We start from the raw sequence: 24,036 nt of genomic DNA, 5'->3' as shown, positions 1-24,036 counted from the left end.
TTGAATTTGGAATTTCTTTCCTTCTTAATGCGTCAGTTGTGTTGTGACAAGGTAGGGGTGGTAAAAGACCAAGTTCATATTATGGCAAGAACAGCTCAAATAAGCAAAGAGAAACAACAATCCATCATTAGTTGAAGACATGAAGGTTAGTCAATCCGGAAAATCTTAACAACTTTGAAAGCTTCTTCAAGTGCAATCACAAAACCCATCAAGCGCCATGATGAAACTGCCTCTCATGAGAACCGCGACAAGAAAGGAAGACCAAGAGTTACCACTGCTGCAAAGGATAAGTTCATTAGAGTTACCAGCCTCAGAAATTGCAGCCCAAATAAATACTTCACAGAGTTCAAGTAACAGACACATCTCAACATCAACTGATCAGAGGAGACTGCGTGCCTTCATGGTCGAATTGCTGCCAAGAAATCACTGCTAAAGGACACCAATAAGAAGAAGAGACTTGCTTGGGCCAAGAAACACAAACAATGGACAATAGACCGGAGGAAATCTGTCCTTGGTCTGATGAGTCCAAATTTGAGATTATTGGTTCCAACCGCCTTGTCTTTGTGAAACGCAGAGTAGGTGAACAGATGATCTCCGCATGTGTGGTTCCCACCGTGAAGCATGGAGGAGGTGTGATGGAGCTTTGCTGGTGACACTGCCTGTGATTTATTTTGAATTCAAGGCACACTTAACCAGCATGGCTACCACAGCATTCTGCAGCGATATGCCATTCCATCTGGTTTGCGCTTAGTGGGACTATCATTAGTTTTTCAACACACCTCCAGGCTGTGTAAGGGCTATTTGACCAAGGAGGAAAGTGATGGAGTGCTGCATCAGATGACCTCGCCTCCACAATCACCCGACCTCAACCCAATTGAGATGGTTAGGGATAAGTTGGACCGCAGATTGAAAGAAAAGCAGCCAACAAGTGCTCAGCAAATGTGGGAACTCCTTCAAGACTGTTGGAAAAGCATTCCTCATGAAGCTGGTTGAGAGAATGCCAAGAGTGTGCAAAGCTGCCATAAAGGCAAAGGGTGGCTACTTTGAAGAATCTAAAATCTATTTTGATTTGTTTAAAACTTTTTAGGTTATTACATGATTCCATGTGTTATTTCATAGTTTTGACATCTTCTCTACTATTCTACAATGTAGAAAATAGTAAAAAATAAAGAAAAACCCTTGGATGAGTAGGTGTGTCCAAACTTTTGACAGGTACTGTATATATGCAGTTTTACATGTCAAAAACAAAATATTTGTACATGGGTAAGACTGGGTTGAAATGTAGACTAGATTCATTTTCAATTTTCTTGGACCATGTAAGTTACTTTATCATTCTAAGTAAAGCACATTAATGCTTTTTATGAAAGGTTTGACGAGACAGTATAATAACTGATTCTTTATTACATGGACAAATTATATTAAACTTTTGTTTCTTTCAGGATTGTGAATCAGTACTTAAAACCTAATGATTGGTTAATGCACACAATCATGTCGGTCATTATCACATTCAAAGGCATTAAGAAAACATATAGAAAACATCTCAGCAAAACAAGCAAATGAGTGCAATATAGTGTTCATCTTTAACATTAGTGCAAATTCTAACTGAAACTGGCAGGCCGACTTGATTGTTCTTCACAAGGCATAACTAACTGTAATGTGATTATATTTACCATCATTGGTTATACCTGGATGTCTAATGAATTATAACATAGACGTATGTCATAAAGTGTATAATCAAGGTTTAATTAAAAGGCTGTTGATAGAGATGTGTAATCATGGAATAAAAGGCTATGGAATAGGAGTGAATGATAGATGGAAGTCTAAAGAGAATCCGTATTGACAGGTTTCTTAGTTGGAATATGGCAGTGGCCACCAACCCTGCTGACCTACATGGTGTACAACACTTAAATGATTCAGCTAATCAAGGTGATTCATTGACTAGCTAAATCATGTGTCTTACTGCTGGGCTGGAACAAAAGCCTGTACATCGTATAGCTCTCCAGGACCAGGGTTGGTGACTGCTGGCAGATGGTGAAGTCTGTCCTTTAGCGCCCCCTCTGGCAGATGGTGAAGTCTGTTCTTTAGCGCACCCTCTGGCAGATGTAGAAGCTGTACTGGTCACATGATGCGGAGCTCCAGCTTCTCTCAGGAGGTTCCTTTCCTGTCAGTAACCCACAATCCCCTTGTCTGTTGGATCCTGACCAGTAACTACCAATGAGAGGAAAGGGAACAGCTCAGTACTGTCCATACTAAAACATTWCAATTGTTTTKATTTCTGGAWAACAAAGTRTGTTTGRCGTCTTGWAGMKCAATAAACATCATCATCGGTTGTCTCACCTCTGTCCCAGTGCAGTGTTGTTGACCCAAACCCAGTTCCTGGTTCTCTGTCTCAGGCCGATCCAGTACATCAGGTTTCCCTTCTTCGTTAGAAAGGTCTGGGAGAATTATTTGTTTTTACACCGTTTTATTGGACTATTAGTAACCTTAGTCAATCCAAATTTTATGTGTGATTGTCATACAATCACTGTTGCTTTGCTATCATCATTGCATGGTCACTGATATACAAAGAAGAGAAACAAGAGGTAGAGAGGAGTAACAATTGTAGTAGAACCACCTGCACTGGTTTGTTTGTTATGATGGCCAGATCTGCCCCTCTCTTCTTACACTCGTCCCTGCTCTCATCCCAGTTCATTCTGTCTCTGGAGAGGAAGTAGCAGGAGCTCTCAAAGTGCAGCCAGCCTTCATCACACATGTGGCAGGCAGGGACTGGAGGAAAGGAGAGAAATTACTCTTCAAGTACAACATGTAGTTCAGTCAATACATGTAGGTTCAATAATTATTATTAGCATGGTATGAAGTCAAAGAGAAAACATTGTAGTGGTACAATCGTCTCAGCACTTAAATCGAGTACATTCGGGACACAAATGTAGGAGGCGATATAGTGTATAACAGTTAACTTAGACTAACACACTACCAGTAGGTGACTCACGCGTAGGCTTGTGTTGGACAGTTCATGTGGGTGTGGGCCTCCCTTGGTCATGTCTTCGAGGCTGCAGCACCTCAGTGGACTGGACCTCTACGCCTCTTTAGCTCAATCCCTTTTTCAGTACACACTCTCCCTTCTCTTTAGCCTCAATCCCTTTTTCAGTCACCTCCCCTTCTCTTTAGCCTCAATCTCCCTTTTTTCAGTCCCATGACAGACTTGAGGCTGGAATGGAACTAGAGATAATGAAGAAAGAAAGAATAAGAGAATGGAATCATATTAACATTTGTTTTGTTCTTTCTTGCAATATAAGGCTGTTAAACCAACATGCTGGATATTCTATCAAAATAAAATAAAATAAAACAATTTATATTTAACCAGGCCAGTCAGTTAGAGACAAATTCTTTCTATTTACAATGACGGCCTAGGAACAGTGGTTTAACTGCCTTGTTCAGGGGCAGAATGACAGATTTTTACCTTGCCAACTCGGGGGATTTGATCTACAACTTCTTTTGGTTATGGTGCACGAAACCGTCTAACCACGACTAGGCTATCCGTGCCACCCCTAAAACTGAGTATTGCCTGTTCTAAGGTCGACGGTATTACGTAGAATCAAAATGTCTATGATACTCACATTTGACACAGAGGATGATGATGACGAGCAGTAGAACCAGACAGATGACAGACAGTAGTAAACACACTGCGCGGTACAGACCAACGTTCCCCAGGACCTGCAGGTCTAGACAAGGAAAGAATAGTCTTAAGGGCCATCCACACCAAAGACGATAACTATAACAATAACAATAACAATAAAATTATACACTGAGTGTACAAAACATTAGGAACACCTTCATAATATTGAGTTGGACCCCCCTTTTGCCCTCAGAACAGCCTGAATTCGTCGGGACATGGACTCTACAAGGTGTTAAAAACATTCCACTGGGATACTGGCCCATGTTGACTCCAACGCTTCCCACAGTTGTGTCAAGTTGGCTGGATGTCCTTTGGGTGCTGGACCATTCTTGACACACAAAGGAAATTGTTGAGCGTGAAAAACCCAGCAGCGTTACAGTTCCAGACACACTCAAACCGGGACGCCTGGCACCTACTACCTACCATACCCCGATCAATGACACTTAAATGTTTTGACTTGCCCATTCACCCTCTGAATGGCACACATGGCCAAAAGTTTGGAGAATGACACAAATATCGTGGCCAAAAGTTTTGAGAATGACACAAATATTAATTTCCACGAAGTTTGCTGCTTCAGTGTCTTTAGATATTTTTGTCAGATGTTAATATGGAATACTGAAGTATAATTACACGCATTTCATAAGTGTCAAAGGCTTTTATTGACAATTACATGAAGTTGATGCAAAGAGTCAATATTTGCAGTGTTGACCCTTCTTTTTCAAGACCTCTGCAATCCGCCCGGCATGCTGTCAATTAACTTCTGGGCCACATCTTGACTGATGGCAGCCCATTCTTGCGTAATCAATGCTTGGAGTTTGTCAGAATTTGTGGGGTTTTGTTTGTCCACCTGCCTCTTGAGGATTGACCACAAGTTCTCAATGGGATTAAGGTCTGGGGAGTTTCCTGGCCATGGACCCAAAATATTGATGTTTTGTTCCCCGAGCCACTTAGTTATCACTTTTGCCTTATGGCAAGGTGCTCCATCAGGCTGGAAAAGGCATTGTTCGTCACCAAACTGTTCCTGGATGGTTGGGAGAAGTTGCTCTCGGAGTATGTGTTGTTCTTTATTCATGGCTGTGTTCTTAGGCAAAATTGTGAGTGAGCCCACTCCCTTGGCTGAGAAGCAACCCGACACATTTATGGTCTCAGGATGCTTTACTGTTGGCATGACACAGGACTGATGGTAGCGCTCACCTTGTCTTCTCCGGACAAGCTTTTTTCCGGATGCCCCCAAACAAAGAGGATTCAACAGAGAAAATGACTTTACCTCAGTCCTCAGCAGTCCAATCCCTGTACCTTTTACAGAATATTAGTCTGTCCTTGATGTTTTTCCTGGAAAGAAGTGACTTCTTTGCTGCCCTTCTTGACACCAGGCCATCCTCCAAAAGTCTTCGCCTCACTGTGCGTGCAGAAGCACTCACACCTGCCTGCTGCCATTCCTGAGTAAGCTCTGTACTGGTGGTGCCCCGATCCCACAGCTGAATCAACTTTAGGAGATGGTCCTGGCGCTTGCTGGACTTTCTTGGGCGCCCTGAAGCCTTCTTCACAACAATTGAACCGCTTTCCTTGAAGTTCTTGATGATCCGATAAATGGTTGATTTAGGTGCAATCTTACTGGCAGCAATATCCTTGCCTGTGAAGCCCTTTTTGTGAAAAGCAATGATGATGGCACGTGTTTCCTTGAAGGTAACCATGGTTGACAGAGGAAGAACACTGATTCCAAGCACCACCCTCCTTTTGAAGCTTCCAGTCTGTTATTCAACTCAATCAGCATGACAGAGTCCTCCAGCCTTGTCCTCGTCAACACTCACATCTGTGTTAACGAGAGAATCACTGACATGATGTCAGCTGGTCCTTTTTGTGGCAGGGCTGAAATGTAGTGGAAATGTTTTGGGGGGATTCAGTTCATTTACATGGCAAAGAGGGACTTTGCAATTAATTGCAATTCATCTGATCACACTTCATAACATTCTGGAGTATATGCAAATTGCCATCATACAAACTGAGGCAGCAGACTTTGTGAAAATTTATATTTGTGTCATTCTCAAAACTTTTGGCCACGACTGTACACAATCCATGTCTCAATTGTTTCAAAGCTTAAAAAACTTTCAAAGCTGACAGCCGTTTTGCACTGTTTCACTGTGGTTTTAGTCATCAATCTAGCAAGAGGTCAATGTTTTATTAATGTAGTAATGATAGTCAAAATCTGTTAAATTTGTGAACGTCTAAATCAACATTTGGGCCATTTAAACAGCTTGCGTCCCTCCTATAGACAAGGGGAGAAGGGCCATGTAAAGGGCTCGATTTTGTCATTCTGAACATATGCAATGTGTCTGCCTCCGATGCAAAATGTTTGACTTCCACACAAAATTACTTCTTTACTTATTTTAGGTTTAAGGAAGTGTGTAGGTTGCAATCTTTATCATAAAGCTATGAAAGTTGTGTATTTAGATCCGCCTGCTCGAGACAAATTCAGCGATTGCTTTGCCATGTCTGTGCCATGAAGCAGTCAAGCTGGATAAATGTTTTCCTAAGGACCGCACCTTTGACCTAACGTTGCAGTGTAGTGATATAAATTGATGTAATGATGCAGCCGACCACCAGAGGGAGGCAAATAGCAGTTTATTCGACAGAGGATCTTGACAAGGTCCTAGGAAGCTTTGTCTTCTGACTTATAAAACAATGGGAAATCAATCAAATAAGTCACGTAAACATACATATGTTTTAAGTAATTCTAGTGCCCGATTTGGAAAGAGCAGGTGTTCCTAATGTTTTGTACACTGTGTATAAAAATGAATACATAACTTCAATAACCGCTAATAAGCCTTGCATTTTGAATGCCTGTTTCATTCTGAAATAATAATAATCTAGCCTAGGCCATTTCGATCAGTAATGGGTCTTTTCTCGACAGTTTACAAGGTTCCCGAAAGGCACATTAGCAGGCCAGTCAGAGTGTTTATTTTGTCAGGATGTATTGGCATTAACATATACAGTACCTGTCAAAAGTTTGGACACACCTACTCATTCAAGGGTTTTTCTTTATTTGTACTATTTTCTACATTTTATAATAATAGTTAAGACATCAAATCTATGAAATAACACATATGGATTCATGTAGTAACCAAAAAGTGTTAAAGTAGCCACCCTTTGCCTTGATGACAGCTTTGCACACTCTTGGCATTCTCTCAACTAGCTTCATGAGGAATGCTTTTCCAACAGTTTTGAAGGAGTTGAGCACTTGTTGCTGAGCACTTGTTGGCTGCATTTCTTTCAATTTGCGGTCCAACTCATCCAAACCATCTCAATTGGGTTGAGGTCGGGTGATTGTGGAGGTCAGGTCATCTGATGCAGCACTCCATCACTCTCCTTCTTAGTCAAATAGCTCTTACACAGCCTGGAGGAGTGTTGTGGGTCATTGTCCTGTTGAAAAACAAATGACAGTCCCACTAAGCGCAAACCAGGAATGGCGTATCCATGGAAAGCGCAAACCATGGAATGGCGTATCGCTGCAGAATGCTGTGGTAGCCATGCTGGTTAAGTGTGCATCAAAAAGAAAGGAGGACCAAGGCACTCTTCATATAATTAATAAAATGCCTTTATTAGTATGGCATGTTCAATAGAAACAAAGTTGTTTAAAAACCGACGCGTTTCGGCTGCATGGCCTTCGTCAGGGAGTACAGAAAAAAGAGAATACAATGTCCTCTTTTGAAAGGCTTTTCCAATTAGCCCTAATTAGAAGAGGGAGTGGTTACCAAATTGGACACACCTAGTAAGCAATAATATACACATGAAAAGGTGAAATACTGTAGCTATGTTATCATGAGCATACAACTCCAAGCTAGAAGCATCAGAACACCCAGAGAGGCAGTTCCAACCCTAACCATGACTGGGAGAAGTGTCCAGAACAAGAAAGCAATATATTCCACAGTACTCCAGACCACAGCAAAACATGAACAACAGTCCAAACATAGCTAGAGGGCAATTGAGCAAAATGTCCACTAGATGACAGCAAATGGACCCATCACGACCCTACAGGAAGGGTGAGAAATCCATATCTTCATTTAAACCAGGGTACTTAGTGGCCTGTAGTTTGTAAATCCAAAAACTCCAAGTGGACATTTTGCTCAATTGCCCTCTCAATTGCCAAGAGTGTGCAAAGCTGTCATCAAGGCAAAGGGTGGCTATTTGAATAATCTCAAATATTACATATGTTTTGATTTGTTTAACACTTTTTTGGTTACTACATGATTCCATATGTGTTATGTCATAGTTGATGTCTTCACTGTAGAAAATAGTAAAACATAAAGAAAAACCCTTGAATGAGAAGGTGTGTCCAAACTTTTGACTGGTACTGTACCATCGGCAAAATATAGCCTTATACTGATATGCGCTGTTTGTCATGGATCATCATTCTCCCGAGTCGTCCTATATCAGCAGTGGTGAAAAAAAGTACTCAAATATCATACTTGAGTAAAGATACCTTAATAGAAAATGACTAAATTAAAAGTGAAAGTTAATCCAGTAAAATACTACCTGACTAAAAGGCGAATAGTATTTGGTTATAAATGTACTTAAGTATCAAAAGTAAAAGTATTAATAATGTCTATTTCCTTATATTATGCAAATCAGACGGCACCATTTGTATTACATTTTTTATTTGCGGATAGCCAGAGGCACACTCCAACATGAATTTACAAATGAAGCATTTGATGTTTTATCGTCGGAGGGGCTGGGGGAAAATCGCTCTGAAAGTGACCGAAAACGATAGATAGATCTCGTTATCCACTGTTTTTGTAGTTATCGTTGTAGTGTGAACGCGCCTGTTCACTTGAATTAGAACGATTTAAATTGTTTGATGTTATAGTTCGTTATAGGTATCGTTCTTGGATGGCCCTGGCTTTGTTATGTGGCATATGGCACAATCAGACATTTTATAAGCAATCACTACGAGCAACAATTGAAATCCTGCTTACCTTTCCCTTGCTGCTCCTTCACTTCAACCGAAAACGTTGCGTTTGCCTCATGTGGTAATTTGGCATTCCCTCCACTTCCTGCAATACGGCAAAACTTGATATACATTGCTGCTGTTCCTGACCCACCGACTGCGACTGTAAAGTACTGTGAAGGCTAAATGCACTGTGGTTTTAAAAAACCTCCCTCTCCGTCTCTATAGCAACGTGCCCCTTTTAGATTTATAATTAATTCCTGTAACACAATACTCAGTCTGTCCCAAAATCCTTTTGCTGCTGCTGCTACTCTCTGTCTCTGCTGTGTGTGTGATAGAGACAGAGTTCTGTACAACTGTCTGGAGAGATATCTAGTCCTTGGAGAGATGAGAAACACAGAACAACTGTCTGGAGATATATCTAGTCCTTGGAGAGATGAGAAACACAGAACAACTGTCTGGAGAGATATCTAGTCCTTGGAGAGATGAGAAACACAGAACAACTGTCTGGAGAGATATCTAGTCCTTGGAGAGATGAGAAACACAGCAAGGCTGAATGGACAACATTAGATTGGGCTTCTGCTTGGAGATCTGCTATTATCATGTCTCAGCCTTGATTGTGAGACAGACAAACAGGTCCTTCCCTGCCAAATGGCTTTCATTATGTTACAAGCTAGATAATATTCTCCCCTAAAACTAGTCATTTTGGAACATTGACATTGTGTTTTTGTTATAACAATCTCACCTGTAACATGCAAACTGCAAGCTGCACACCACACACAACATTAATAGCAGGCCAGACCAAGGAAATGTGTCGTAATCAAAATTCGGAAATGGGAAAACTGTACTTTCACTGTAGTACTGACCACTATTTTTCTCACTCACACACGCTCCTTCAGTCTCTCTATATTCCTCTTTTTCCTCTATTCTTCCTCTCTTGCGTATTAAAGTACAAATAAGGTTTTTTACTTTAATAGGACATTTTAGACCTCCATTTATTTAGGATTAGTTAGACATATGTAATAATATTATAATTATAATTATAATATTTGGGGTTTAGGCCAGGTATCTGTAAAGCACTTTGTGATATTTGCTTATGTAAAACAGGGATTTATAAAATGTATTTAACTGATAAAATTTGATGAATAATATAATAACTGTGCTGTAGCCTCCTGTACCTGATGTACCTGGTCTGTCTCTGGCACAGGGCTGGCCAGGAGAAGCTTCAGCATAAATGTCAACCGATGAACTCTTCAGTTTGGAGTAGACTGTAGATTCAGCTTCCTCGACTGACAGACATGCAGACACACAAATAGGTTATGTGGAAGCTTAGGACCAAATTAATCATCTCAGAACACAAAAAAAAGCATATAGCCTAAGATTTTTTTTTTTTAAGGATTGAACCTACAGTAGGAGAAATGAAAATATGCTGATGTATTCCGAGGAAGGTGGTGCAAATTTACCCCAGTAGCTCAAGTTTGGTGATGAAGATGTTCTCTTTCTTTACCTGAGGTCTCCAGCATTCTCTGACTCTCGTCCACTTCCACCACTTTCCTCCTCTCGGGGGATTTCTTGCATCTCCATGATTCTCTCGTTTTCTGTCTGGGTCTCGAACTTTCTATTTCCCTGGAAAGCCTATAAGCCTGTTCAGCAAAAACTCCAGAAAGTTACTTGTAGCAAGTCTCCCACACACAAACCAAATATGTCCATTTAAATTCTCTCCCTTACATCTCTGTAGCTAGTGTCACTTGAATACAAAATAAACAATGTGCAAAGTGATCCCTCCTGTCATTTACAAGTTACACTTCCTCACCGATTTATCTTTGGCTCTTTTTTTATAAAAGATGATTCGTCATTCCCACTCGCCATTACTGAGTGTCAGCAATTTATTTGAATTGGGATATTTATGGGAAATGAGATTGACAAAATGAATTGCACAGTATATCCAAATGTAACATCTTAGAACTTCTGAAAAAGACAAATACATGTCTTACATTCACAACTTGAGATGGGATGAGATGGGGACAGTTTGTGAGGTGACAATATTGTGATGTGACAACACACATGCGCACACAAACTTGCTTGAATAAAACGTTGTTTTTTTTAAATGACAAAACGCAGAACTAGCAAACCATGCATTTTGAATTTTATTTTCCACAAAAATTCATGATATTAATTTACAAACAAAATACAATTTGCATTAAATACAGATGGCTGGCTGAGAAAGAAAGATAGAAATAAAAGAGCTTTCCCCTTAACACTCTTCTTTTACTGAAATCTCTTTTTCACTCCCCCCATTTCCAACTACCCCGTTACTTTTCAAATTCAGAATTCAGAAATTCTGAATGGTTGAGAGTATACTGAGTATACTGACACAGAATATGATCACCCCAAAAATACTGACAAAATGTATACAAACCTTACCCACTAACTCTCCTCCCCACCCTCTCTCCTCCCCACAGCCATCTCCTAAATACTTAAGAATAATAGTGGTGAAATATTACAAAGAGCTCTCTCCCATCTCCTCTCTTCATCTCCTGTCTTTCTCTCTCTTTCCTCCTTTTTGTCCCGTCTCAGGCACCGTAGACACTCTCGTTACTATAGGTCATGTATAGGAACAGGTCCTCTTCATGGTGCTCCTGTGAGGGACCGGGGAGGACAGGGACAGGGAGGGAAATAAGGATTTAAAATGTCAAAAGCAGAACTGTTGATAATAACTGAAGTATGTACACTGAATAAAACATGATATTGTAATTGTTTATAACATAGGCAAAACCCACGCAACACAATCTCAATGTAATGGAGTTGTGTCACTGATAGTGAGGGAATGCCTGGCATCTGGATCTGGTGTTAGGGGTCATGGAGGTTGGATACAAGGTTGTGTCAGTGTGCATGTGTGCTTACCTCATAGACAGCAGAGAGAGGAGAACTGGATGGGGGAAGGGAGTTGTTGACGAAAAAGAAGAGAGCCTCCTCAGGTCTCATAGACACACGCTGTCGGATCAGGAAGCACAGTTGACCCACTGAGAGAGAAAAATAGAGAGATGGTCAGACAGAGACTTACAGAACAAAACTAACACATTACCTAAACTTTAATTTCAAAAGAAGAGGAAGAGTGGCACAATAGTGGAGAAAATAGGGAAGGTGGAGAGAAGGAGGAGAGGGAAGGGAAGAGGGTGAGAACAAGGTCATGAGTTGGGAGAGAGTTAATAATTGTGAGAAAGACAGACATCCCGTCAGTTTCACCTGTGAGGTCAGAGGGCACGAGGTACTTCTTCTTGTCCAGGTCAGGAGCTCTTGACCTGGCAGCCCTCTCCACAATGATCTGGTTTAGGAGGGAACACAGTACTTGGTCAGTAATTACACACTGCACCATCATGTCCCATTCAACTGGAACCAAGAAACTTGGCATGCAAGGCTAACATCCATGTATTGAACCCTATCTGACCTTAATAACACCTTACTAGCTTCCTTTCCTTTAATCCTATGCCAGGATCACTTATCAGCTGATAAAAGGGATGGATAGGGTTTTTAGGCCCTGAAAATGAATTCACAATCATATGAGTGTGATGTCCTGTCAGATCAGTGGCCAATGGTCATAAGAGAAAGGAGTTAAGGAGAGGAKGCTATCCAASACTACTGSCATTTATTCTGTTCACACTCACCGGTATCTTGTCGGGATGCTTGGCTCGCACCCTCTCACCCTCTGCCCTCCTCACCTCCAGTGGTACAGAGCGCTGGTACTGACTGTCCATCTACAGAGACACACAGGGACGGGTCAACAGTGGTTAACATTTGATAATACATCATATATGGATGCACCGTTATCATTGCAACACCACTGCATCTGTATATTGCTGTTGTTTGCAGTTGTGCAAATAATAATGCAGGATAAAATATGTTAAGTGATACGCTCCAAACAACACCTATTCTAATATGTATAGTCAATTTAAAAGTAAAATATAGCCTAGCCAGCTCTGACTGTATGTGTGAAGACTGGAGCCACTTATCAGCTGTAAACACCACCCTGTCTTGATGTCAAGGTACACATGACCATGACGACATAATGTATCAGGTACACAAAAAAAACTCGTCAAGGAGAGTCGGATAGGCTATTTTATTAGGTCTTGACAACTCAATCATTTAAATCATGTATTGTATGTAGACGGGCCTACAATGTTTATAACGTTTCTCTATTTTATTTAAACTTTATAAATGTGATATCCATATAGTCTTATATTTGCACTTGTTGGTAAACTAAATATTGAGATTAGATATGAAAATGTACAACATAGCCTACATTGCGTGAACACACTGGCTTGCTTTCTAGTGGATACATTAATTAACTATACAGCTTATTTACAAACATCGTGTGATAGCCAAGGTAACGTTAGCTAAAATGTATGATCATAATAGCTACAGGTTGAATTCTGCACAGCCCTGTTTATATCACAGCCAACTACTGTATCCAACTGTTGTGGTTTTTCAAACAATGGCAAGGTGGCCACGTCATTATTTACAGTTTTGGGCTTGGTCAGCTGAGCAGGCGAACGTTAACGTCAGCTACCTACAGTAGCTAGTTTACTTTGCAAGAAGATGTTATGGCTAATCCTTATCGCTGGATGAAAAACGTATTCACATTGGCATCCAAAAGAGAGCCAATACCTACCAACAAATCTTTCAAAGCCAATGAGTTATTACTGATATTTTTTGCGAGATTGAGGAATATGCTGCGCGATGTCAAAGCGAAGCCAGGGAATATTAAACAGTCAGACACTCACCTTCTTTGGAAACACGTAATAAAAACAAATACAAGTGAAAATTCCACACCGATCTTTCCCACCGACTCTTCACGTAACCAACGCTATCATATAATGAGTAAGACGAACAGTAATTTTGTATATTAATATATTCTTAAATAGCGGACTGTTCTAACTAGCTAGCTACTTCTTGCCCCAGAAACAACAACAAATACAGTCACGCCCAATTTGAGTGATTTAGACCAACGAACGTCCTTCGCGCTGATGGGACAAAGTTTTTAACCACTCGGGCAGAGTTGGGGGACGGCGTTTAAGTTTGTTTACAATGCTCCCATTGGAGTAATAGTGCTGTTTCCCGCCCCCCTGGCTCGGTTTTTGCTTGAATTACGTTTTAGTCAACCAATTAATTTGTTGAAAAACGGGGCCTGGAGCTGTTTCCTCTACGTGCCAGACGCTGCATTCATGCCAAACGTTGCATACAATTTGTCCTGTAAAAAGTACACATTAAGTCAGGGCTGTAAACGGATCGAAGCGAAAGCAACGCGAACTCTTTCAGTGGAAATGGAGTCCCTAGAGAAAGCAAGAACAAGATGGTTGTCAGGAGTAGTGCAGTATTATCATAAGGAAACGTATACTTGAAAAACGGCGGAGGGATGGAGGGAAAAGGAGAGGGAGATGAGGGTGAGCTTGAGTCGTATAAAAATGGTGGAAAAAAGGGAGATGGTTTGTTAAAGAATGGTAGAAAGTGTAAGCAGAGGGAGCTGAAGACAGGAGGAGAAATGGAAGTGAATGAGGGGTAGCAGTAAATATGTAAGTTGACCAGCTGAGGGGAAAGATTTCCGGTGTATGTGATGCTCGTCATTTGTGATGCGACGCAGACAGGGTGACAAGAGTGGGGAAACAGTCATTGTCTGTTCTTTTGAGTTTTGAAGATGAGTCTTTGCTCGAAAAAGTAAAGTTAGTTATCCTGTGCGAGCGTATGTGCCTAATACATTACGATGTTACAGGTGTCAAGCTTATGGGCATGTGGCAGCAGTGTGTAGGAGGAAGGTTCCTAGGTGTGTGTTACGGATACAAGTATTCTGTGTGTATCCTATGTGTATTTCTGTTCTCTCCTTCTCCCCTACTCACAGGTGACAATCAGAAGACACCTGCTCCTTTTCTCCTACCCAATCACATTCCCTTTCCCTTGGTTTAAAAACCCTGTCAGTTGTTTTCTCTGGAGCTCAATCTCTCTGTCAATGCCATCTGTCGTAATCTCTTGTTTGTTCGCATCTACATGTCACTTTGTCCCCACCTGTGAGATTGTATTTGTTATGGTGTTTGAGTGTTTGTTTGATGGTGGGAAAAGGGGTAACCAGACAAGTCGCCCATGGGCATACACTACCCGTAGAAACTTTGTTAAACACACTAGTTAAACACCCCCCCCCCCCCCCCCCCCATTACCGTGTGTTTGTTAATAAACCCTAAGTTTGACGGTACATTTAAGTGTCGTGGTTATTTCGTTCACCCGTTACTTTGTCACTATTACACTTTGCATGAGTTATGTTACGTCCCATACCTAGACTGTCGAGCCAAAGGGATTCGTAACAGTGTGAAAGTGTGCAGAAGGGCATGAGACAGAAGTGTTGAGTTGGGAAATAGTGGTATGTGTTAATTGTAGGATGACCCATGGAGCTGGGGATCAGAAATGGCCCGTGCGAGAGAGGCAGGTTGAGGTTTCCAGGGTTAGAGTAGTGCAGAAGTTGTCATATGCTGAGGCAGTAAAGAAAGTAGAGGAAGATGTGTTAAGGGGGAGGAGTGGTGAGAGTGGTAGAGATATACCAGTACAGATGGATAGGCCAACAAGTGATATGTTTCAGTAAGATTGGATTTTTTGCATTTATAGCAATGGTTATCAACTGTACTGCAGGGATGGAACGGAAGTTGCAGAAAATTGAGGTTGTGGTGGCAGCTGCAGAGAGCTATTTGGGTGTGCGAGACTTGACATCAGAAGAGTTACAGGGTGTGTTAAGTGGTAATGCCCCAATCTTTTCAGGATGATGGCATGAGGTAGGAATTTATAAATGTGAGTAGGGGGGTGTCAAATTTATTTGATAAAATTTTGAAATGAGTGTAGTGTTAAAAAAAAAAAGCAACACATTTTTAGCACTCAATAACACTGAGGTATGGAGATGTTGTGTATTCCCACAACCAATCAGGAAGTGGGTGGTTCTGTCCTCCTTACCGTCGCTGCTCTGCTGGTGGACGAGAATGACCTCKGCCTTCTCCAGGGACAGCTCATCTGGTTGGTGGGCAACGAAGGCTCGGATGCACTGCATCTGTGTGAAGTCTGTGAGTGGGAGAGAGGGTCAGAGGTCCCCATTGTCTGGCCATGCTAGGCTGGATGGCAATATAGCAATTTTCAACCCACCTTGTTCTGCAGAGTAGTCAATAACAGGATGGGGCCTGGAGACAGCTGAGATCCAACGCAGTTTATAATTTTGAAATGAGTGAGTTGGTGAGTGTAGTGTTGGATTTATTTAGTACATTTTTATTTTTTAAGCAAAGTATAAGGGAGTTGTACTCCAGTCTAGTAGGTGGCAGTAATGCAACAAATTGGATGCCAACCGCCATTAAGCCTCATAGAACAAGAAGGGCTGTAAATGTAGTTGTGTTCAGTCCTTTGACCAGGTTCTACGATTGATTTTAGCCCTCAAGTCCGTGGCGTAGGCCAAGTTCTCCTGCTGTTCCGATTTCAATGTTTGCTGTCAAAAAGGAAAAAAGTATTTCACATAGACACTACATTGATTTACAGGTGGAGGACAAGTAATATTCATGAGTATCGTCATTTATTTCCAAAGCATACTTTCTCAGTCTCCTCAACACACACAGAACAGCTTATTTTGATCATTGCACCTCTTTTGCCATAAAATCAAATTGTGTAGGCTACATGCACAGTCCTGGAAATGTATTGCACTTACAGCCCTTTCAACATTCTTAACAATGTGCATCTCTTTATCTCATAGTCTTCTGTATCTCAAAGGGGATTAAGTATCCTTGCCTGGCTACTCAAACTCCTTGCTCCAGCCAAATGCTACGCCATGCTCACAGACATTAGTTTCTTCTCCGGATCTGAATCTGAGTACCTCCCTGACGATTTCTAGAAAGCAAACACATTCTAACCGTTCTGATTGGTCCCAGAAACCGATGGGTTGGGCCAGATCCAGAGCACATGTCGGTAAAGGGGCGTTTAAAACATTTGTCATTGGCTTTGATACTCTGATTGGTTAAAGATGATCAAATCGCTGATTAATTTGATTTGTACAACACCTCTCATTTAGACTTCACCACAAACGACTTCAACGATGGCAGTCTTAGACTGAAGTATGTAGTGAACATAGAGCAGCGGAAGTATTCAATTTGAGCCGTCAGCCAATAAGTACCCACCATAAAAGTAATTTATGAAAATCTTTGTAATATACACAAATAATAGATTAACCTGAATATATAGAACCATTTTGTTCAAAGACAATAACCTCTATTGCAAAACACTGCCAACATGTATTTTTTTAGTTTTTGTACTTTTTACCCATTTTTTGTGATATCCAATTGGTAGTTACAGTCTTGTCTCATCACTGCAACTCCTGTACTGACTCGGAAGAGGCGAAGGTCGAGAGCCAGGCATCTTCCAAAACTGCTTGCTTAACCCAGAAGCCAGCCAATGTGGAGGAAACACTGTACAATTGGCAAACGAAGTCAGCGTGCAGGAGTCACTAGAGCACGATGGGACAAGGACATCCCAGCCGGCCAAACCCTCCCCTATCCCGGACGACGCTGGGCCAATTGTATGCCGCCTCATGGGTCTCCCGGGTCACGGCCGGCTTTGACAGAGCCTGAGATCGAACCCGGGTCTGTAGTGAAGCCTCTAGCACTGCAATGCAGTGCCTTAGACCACTGCGCCACTCGGGAGGCCCCATACCATGTCTTTTTAAAGTCCCCAAGTAAAGTAGTTATGGAGAAACTTCTGTCCTTCTCCGGGGCCACAGGTCCTCAATCCACTGATGTTCTTAGATGGCTGATTTCCAATAGATCCTGTAACAGTCCATCGACATTCATTGCCAGGGTTTGATTTACAAGGCTACCCTAGACACTCCCAGGCACCTCCAAAACACCTCCAATCATTTACGTTGACACTCCTGTAAGTGTTAAAGGTATTCATGTCAGTCCAGTGCCTATCTCTAAGGCACCCCCTCTAACGCCATTCATCCCCAATAAGCAGGGTGAGGCCGGGAGGGACAACTCCAGTCTGAAACACTGTTTCATCCACTGTCCAAATCCACAGTAATTAAACCACATTGATACACAGTGACTAGGATTCCCCCAGCGCAGTCAGGCAGTGGATGGTTTGTCATACGGCAGCCGTGGCTGTCGTAATTTTTATAGCGTCCAGCAGGTTGCGCTGTCGGACCCTGAGGCTGGCTATGGTTTCCAAATGGGACTCAGGAGTCCATCCTCTGTGTCTGTCTGACAGCCTGGTCCCCTCCACCCAACCTGAGGAATGACAGATAGAGGGAGAGAGAAGCGGGGAGGGGGGGAGGAAAGAGGAGGAACAGAAGGGAAAGAGTTTTAACAAAAAGCAACTAAAAAAGCAACACATTTTTAGCACTCAATAACACTGAGGTATGGAGATGTTGTGTATTCCCACAACCAATCAGGAAGTGGGTGGTTCTGTCCTCCTTACCGTCGCTGCTCTGCTGGTGGACGAGAATGACCTCCGCCTTCTCCAGGGACAGCTCATCTGGTTGGTGGGCAACGAAGGCTCGGATGCACTGCATCTGTGTGAAGTCTGTGAGTGGGAGAGCGGGTCAGAGGACAAATACAGCAGGGTCATGAGGTTCAAGATGTCCCCATTGTCTGGCCATCCTAGGCTGGATGGCAATATAGCAACTTTCAACCCACCTTGTGCTGTAGAGTAGTCAATAACAGGATGGGGCCTAGAGACAGCTGAGATCCAACGCAGTTTATCACCTCTGAAAGATCACAAGAAAACACACTTTTTACACACAATCACATACACCTGTGGATTAAACTACTCTCATTCTTTGTAACACACACACAGGCACACACCCACACACACACAACCCTCTCTGTCTTACTGTGTGTCGGTGCTAAGTAGCAGAGCTTTCTTGTTAAGGTGGAGGCGGAAAAGGTTCTTCTCTAGAGAGTGCAGTTTGACCCGACAGTTCTCAGCTCTCAGTTCTGACACTGGAGCATGGTCTATCACCGTGAACCTGCCCCCTCTAGAACGAGGGAGAAGGAGAGGAGAGGAGTGGAGAGTTAATAATGCCCAATGATGAGAACATTGAAAAACTTGTCAATAAAAAGTCATATTGGTCTAGATTTCCTAATGCTTGGTTTGCTTTGGTTGTTGTGTGAGTGTGTTTGTCTGAAGGGACTCACTCTTTGTTCAGCGACAGCAGCAGGTAGTCATTGAAAAGGTGAAGGTAGACACTCCTCTCTGTCTCCTTCAGAGAGAAATCCATCATCTCAGTCACCGGTCCCTCTCTCACCAGCCTACGAGACTGACTGACCAGGGGGAGAGTCTACAACACACACACATAGGTTCAACTCGGTTAAAGCTTGCTGCTGTACTTGTATTGTGACTTGTTATTGTGATCAGTTCAACACTGATATGTTCAAGGGACAGCATGTAAAGCAGGGGATCATGGGAGATGTAGTTTATTACACACCCTGCATTCAAAGTCCACTCTGGCACTGAGAGAGACCAGCGACTCAATGCTCTTCATTTGAGTAATACTGTCATTGCTCTCCTGGATCAACTGAAGGACCGAGGGAGAGAGGGAGAGAAGAGAGATGGTTAACAATGGTTAACAGTTATCTCTTGGCTACATCATGTAACAGTGCACAACCAGAAGGAGGAGGGGGGGTGTAATATACCCTCTCCAGTAGCTTCATAGCTTTGATGGCCTGGACCTCCTCCTCTGTGCCTTGGGCTGTTCTCTTCACAATGTTCTGAGGCAAAAATACAGAGAAAAATGGGGAGGATGAGCGAGATTGAGAAGGGGAGAGTGAGACCGAGTCGAAGAGAGGATTATAAGGAGTCACATACTTAGATTGTGCACTTAAAACATACACACAGTCACACAAACACACAAACACACCTGCACAAGGAGTTTGATTCGTGTGATCCTCTGGAAGGGGAGGATGAGGAAGGAGCGAAGAGGAAGACGCTGACACACTGGACCGCGTTCCAACTTCTCCACTACCCGCCTGAACCCATGGTTCTCATCCCTGCAGGGCAGACAGAGAGAGAGAAAGAAGGTGCTGTTTGTAAGTCAACGCTCATCACGTTGAAAAGTCCTGATCTTCCTAGGGCCAATTCACCCTGCAAATATTTGTCTCTGTGAATTCGACAAATGGATGTGGTGCTCGATAATTACGTACAACAGACAGCACTGGGTGTTGGCTTGGACCAATAGCGAATTTCCTCAATTACCCTGGGGCAGGGGGCAGGTAAAGTTTTGGAGAGAGAAAAGAAGGGTCTTGTTGGGTAGACTCAACGTAAACACGTATTAAAACTTCAGCTTATTCATCAAAGAGTTGTTCAGAAAACGAGTCATTTTCTTAGGCATGTGTTTAAAGTTGAATCACCTTGGAGTGTAGGACTTCTCATGACGTTCTAAGGTAGTTTGGCAGTTCCTGGATATTGTATTGTGTTATTGGATCGCAGGAAGATAGGGGCACGTGGACTTTTAGCTCTTTGAATGAGTTTGACTTGTTCACTGGACCGAAGGGATTGATTGGCACAGGATGAGAACGTAAGAGTCACGTGGTTGATGGAAACGTGCAATTTATCAATATCTTCAGTATTCATTCTAGATGCATATGTGGTGCCTTCACGCTTTCTTTCTTTCCAGTCTTTCTGGGACTTCTGTAGACATTAAAGTTAACTGATGAACATGTAAAAAGAGAGAGAAAGAACTAGAGCAACACACATAACAGAAGCAAGTGACTTACACATGCGGTAAAAGTTTGACAGATGAAACAAAGAAGATATTTGAAAGAGGGGCATAGAGAGGCCCTGTGACATTCAGCCTGTGGGTTTTGCTAGTTTGAGGAGCAAACAAATATAGTTCCCAGTCCTCTACCTCCGTGTTGCATGGCCTCGACATCAGCCAGCCTGGAGAACAGCCAGCTCCTGTCCTGAGTAGTCAACAGCTCCCGAGCTGCTTAGACTTGACAAAGTGATCCACCACAATGCCAGCTACGACAGTACGACGCTTCCGATGTTTACAACCTCAAACTGCACCTGACAGGAAGAAGAAAGGAAGAGGAGAGGGGGAGATTACAGGCACCTGTCCAACTACCCCAGAGGAACCCATAGATCCAGGCTCCAGAAAGTCAACATTAGCTACTAGGCCCCTGGCAAATGTCATCATCGACATCGCTGGTTGAAGGGTCAACTGTTTGTTTTTGTTTACCTCCTGCAGGCGTCTCTGGTGTGTCAGTCAGCTCCCCAAACTCAGCACTGGTTCTGACCTCAGGGATCTCCTGCCACACGCTGGGGGACTGGGTGAGGGAGATGGAGAGGGGGGAGAGAGGAGGCCCTGGCTGGGGGTGGCCTGGGGCGGCTGTGGGTAACGGGGCAGGAACTTGGCACTGGTCGCACTGGAGTAGAGCAGAGTGGAGACAGAGAGTGGGGGTGGATGACTGGGGGGAGACGGGGTAAGGGCCTCGGCGGGCCGGAGGGAGCGAGGGGGCCAGGGAGGAGGGTACGGGGACAGGTGGACAGGGAGTCCTCGTAGATTGGAGAGAGGCGTCAGAGCAAGACTGACTGAGATCTCCCTGTTCTGAGCTGTCTCATCAGTTACTTCCTGGTAGAGCTGGGAATCTGAGAGAGGGGGTGAGGGAGAGGAGGAATGGGAGTGGAAGGAGGAAAGGAGATGAGGTGGAGGGGAGGCAAAAAGGATGTTGACCGAGAGACAGAGTGAGTAGAAACAAGCTAATCGAGAGAGAGAAGATTTAGGACAGGGAACAGAATAGGGTATATTGAAGAGGTAGAAGCAGAAGTAGAAGAAGTGAGTGAAAGAGTAGCAGACAGAGAAAACGTTAAGGGGGAGAATACAGAGATACGGTAGAGCAGAGACAGAGTGTTGCAGATATTGGCATTTTAGCAACTTCTTGGAATGCCTACAGACTGTAAGCAGAGGACAACAGTTAGGTTTAAAAGACTTTGGCAGTTAAAGAAGATAATGAATACCTGCACAAACCTGCTGTGGCCGATGAGCGCAACGCACAGCAACCACACCACACACACACACACACACACACACACACCCACACACACACCCAAAACAATCCGTCAGGAGGGGATATGACTCGAGGTCAGCACACCAACACACACACACACAACACAACACAGGAGTGCTGCGGGCAAACTGCTGGAAAATCACTGTGGCATAAGCAACAGCCTGGCACACGACAACTCACCAGGAGAGAGACAGAGGAGAGAGAGGAGAAGAACGACAAACGCAACATCAGCACACCACCAACAAACACGACACAGAGAGACGGGGAGAGAGAGAGAGGAGAGCAGAGAGAGAGGAGAGAGAGAGAGACACAGCACACACACGAGCAGAAGAGGACCACGCCGCGAGCACACGAGAGCCCATTTTCATAAAATTATCACGACCAGGACTCAATAGAGATCGATGGAAGGCAAACCTGCATGCCAATTTTGGTATGTTGAAGAGAAGAAGATGAATGTTGGAGGATCGCGAGAGAAAGGACACACAGAACCTGGAAAATGGAATGATCCTACAGGTTTATAGGTTCCATGGAAAAAAACCTACAAATGTTTGACTGGAACAATCTGGGAAATACAGAAAAGGGATCAGCACACCTGTATAACTCATGAGTAAGCCATTCACAGGAAGAAAGTGCTAGTCTTGGAACTTCAACACAAGCAGTACGTAAGACTGCTAGAAGAGACCAAAGAGAGGACAGGATCACATCAACATATCTGTCCCTCAGATTGAAGTCTCGGTCGATCGATGGATCATGTTGTTTAAACAGCACATTTCACTGGGAGAGAGTTAGGAGGAGAGATGCTGTCGGAGTGAGAAGAGAGAGACGTATCTTGTTTAACAGCAAGCCAGAAGAAGAGAGGACTTACTGGCAGAAAGTGATCAAGTGAGATGTGGAAAGGTAGGATGAGATGTTGTTTTGCAATGAGAGGAGCAGGCACAGAGAGAGAGCAGAGAAGACGAGGGCACGCTTACTGCGAGCAGCATCGATAGAGAGAGCAGAGAGAGAGAGAAGAGATCGGACGAGCCTGATACTGAAAGTGGAAAAGAGGAATGAACAGAAAGGTGATCTTAGCTAAAGGATATACCACAGCATTGGTTGATGCCCCCCTCTGAGACCGGAGAGAACCCTAGAGAGGAGAGAGAGAGAGAGAGCAGAGACCAGAGAGAGTAGGACAGCCTGAGAGTACACCCCTAGAGAAGGCAGCCACCTCATTGAGGCGAGGGTGAAGCAAAAAGAACGACCTAAAGTGAGACAGGAGAGTGATGATCAAAACATGGGAATATCTGTTGTCTGGTGGCAGGGTATCTTAGAGTGATTCTAACAGCACTCGAGCGGAGCACACAGAACGCCTTAGATCAGATGAGAGATGGATGAAGAGAGAGAAAAGATACTGAGCAGGCAATGAATCTGTCTGTGGGAAGTAATCTATGTTTCAGCAGACGCACCGCATAGGGAAGCGATACTGGGCAGAGTGAATACTCTTTGTCTGGAGGAAGTATATCTTGTTATAACAAGCACCCTTCAAACTGGGAGCAGAATGAATATCTGGTCACCTGTGAAGTATACTTGTTTTAAACAGTACACTTCGTGACGGGCCAGATGTATCTGTCTGTGGAAGTATCTTATTTTAACAGCCCCCTTATTGGGCGAGATGATAACTGTCTGTGCGTATCTTGTTTAAGACAGCCCCCCTTCACTTTGGGCAGATGATAAAGTGCTGTCTGTGGACGTAGTCTTGTCTCTATACAGTATCCTTTCACTATGCTTTACATGGCAGATGTAATATTATATCTGTCTTTCAAATGGAAGTATCTTTGTTTAAATCAAATCACAGAATTTGGCCAACACGTACAGACAAACTCACACTGGCAGGATTTTTGATATAATAAATAATTCTGGGGCTGGGTGGATGTTTCTTGGGGTGGTTTAAGACACTAGCGCACGATCCCTTTGATGGCAGTATTGATGAAATTGTCTGTGAATCGTTCTTGTTTAACAGCACCCTTAAATGAAGAACTAGGCAGAGAATGAATTAAAAATACACGAAATCATCACCTCTCTAGGCGTCTCTTTGTGGAACGTATCCACCACTTGGGGTTTGGACAGACCTGTAATGGCAGATGATACTTGGTGTTATGTGGAAGCTAGTATAGTCTTGTTTAACAGCACCCTTACTGGAAGATGATATCTGTCTGTGGGCGTATCTTGTTTGATTTACTGGACTTTTTCATCTTAAATTAACAACAGGAGCGTAGTCCAACCTAGGATACTTTCAACTCAGATTCCATACCTAATAGCCATAAACACAAAGACTAGCTCTCTCTGCTCAACCTCTGTAGCAT

General features: G+C 43.1%; 3 protein-coding genes across 3 annotated transcripts in view; all 3 read right to left on the bottom strand.

Moving 5' to 3' along the window:
• Positions 1-1,381: 1,381 nt before the first annotated feature.
• LOC111958904 (CD209 antigen-like protein E) lies at positions 1,382-8,871 on the bottom strand. The gene is made up of 7 exons (XM_070437292.1): positions 8,650-8,871; positions 3,618-3,722; positions 3,192-3,219; positions 3,092-3,150; positions 2,615-2,766; positions 2,338-2,435; positions 1,382-2,208 (listed from the first exon to the last, which is right to left on the bottom strand). The coding sequence occupies exons 1-7, from the start codon at positions 8,753-8,755 to the stop codon at positions 2,082-2,084; spliced, it is 675 nt and encodes a 224-aa protein (XP_070293393.1). The 5' UTR covers positions 8,756-8,871; the 3' UTR covers positions 1,382-2,081.
• Positions 8,872-10,750: 1,879 nt separating this feature from the next.
• Positions 10,751-14,515, bottom strand: LOC111958903 (gamma-aminobutyric acid receptor-associated protein-like 1). Its single transcript, XM_023980234.3, has 5 exons — positions 13,403-14,515; positions 12,287-12,376; positions 11,868-11,946; positions 11,526-11,644; positions 10,751-11,260 (listed from the first exon to the last, which is right to left on the bottom strand). The coding sequence occupies exons 2-5, from the start codon at positions 12,374-12,376 to the stop codon at positions 11,195-11,197; spliced, it is 354 nt and encodes a 117-aa protein (XP_023836002.1). The 5' UTR covers positions 13,403-14,515; the 3' UTR covers positions 10,751-11,194.
• A 1,680-nt stretch (positions 14,516-16,195) lies between these two features.
• Positions 16,196-24,036, bottom strand: part of LOC111958591 (trichohyalin) — a 24,113-nt gene continuing 16,272 nt past the window's right edge. Inside the window, exons 5-13 of the mRNA XM_024134871.2 lie at positions 20,924-21,275; positions 19,546-19,675; positions 19,322-19,396; positions 19,114-19,203; positions 18,824-18,966; positions 18,520-18,663; positions 18,323-18,393; positions 18,105-18,209; positions 16,196-17,914 (exon numbers count right to left, since the gene is read on the bottom strand). Of these exons, the coding sequence (XP_023990639.2) occupies positions 17,772-17,914; positions 18,105-18,209; positions 18,323-18,393; positions 18,520-18,663; positions 18,824-18,966; positions 19,114-19,203; positions 19,322-19,396; positions 19,546-19,675; positions 20,924-21,275 (1,253 nt within the window). The 3' untranslated portion in view covers positions 16,196-17,771. The remainder of the gene's footprint in view (positions 17,915-18,104; positions 18,210-18,322; positions 18,394-18,519; positions 18,664-18,823; positions 18,967-19,113; positions 19,204-19,321; positions 19,397-19,545; positions 19,676-20,923; positions 21,276-24,036) is intronic.

This window comes from Salvelinus sp. IW2-2015, linkage group LG35 (assembly GCF_002910315.2).
Source record: "Salvelinus sp. IW2-2015 linkage group LG35, ASM291031v2, whole genome shotgun sequence".
NCBI classification, from domain to species: Eukaryota; Metazoa; Chordata; class Actinopteri; order Salmoniformes; family Salmonidae; genus Salvelinus; species Salvelinus sp. IW2-2015.
Note: the sequence above shows the minus strand (reverse complement) of the source record. Positions and strands in the feature narration are given on the sequence as shown.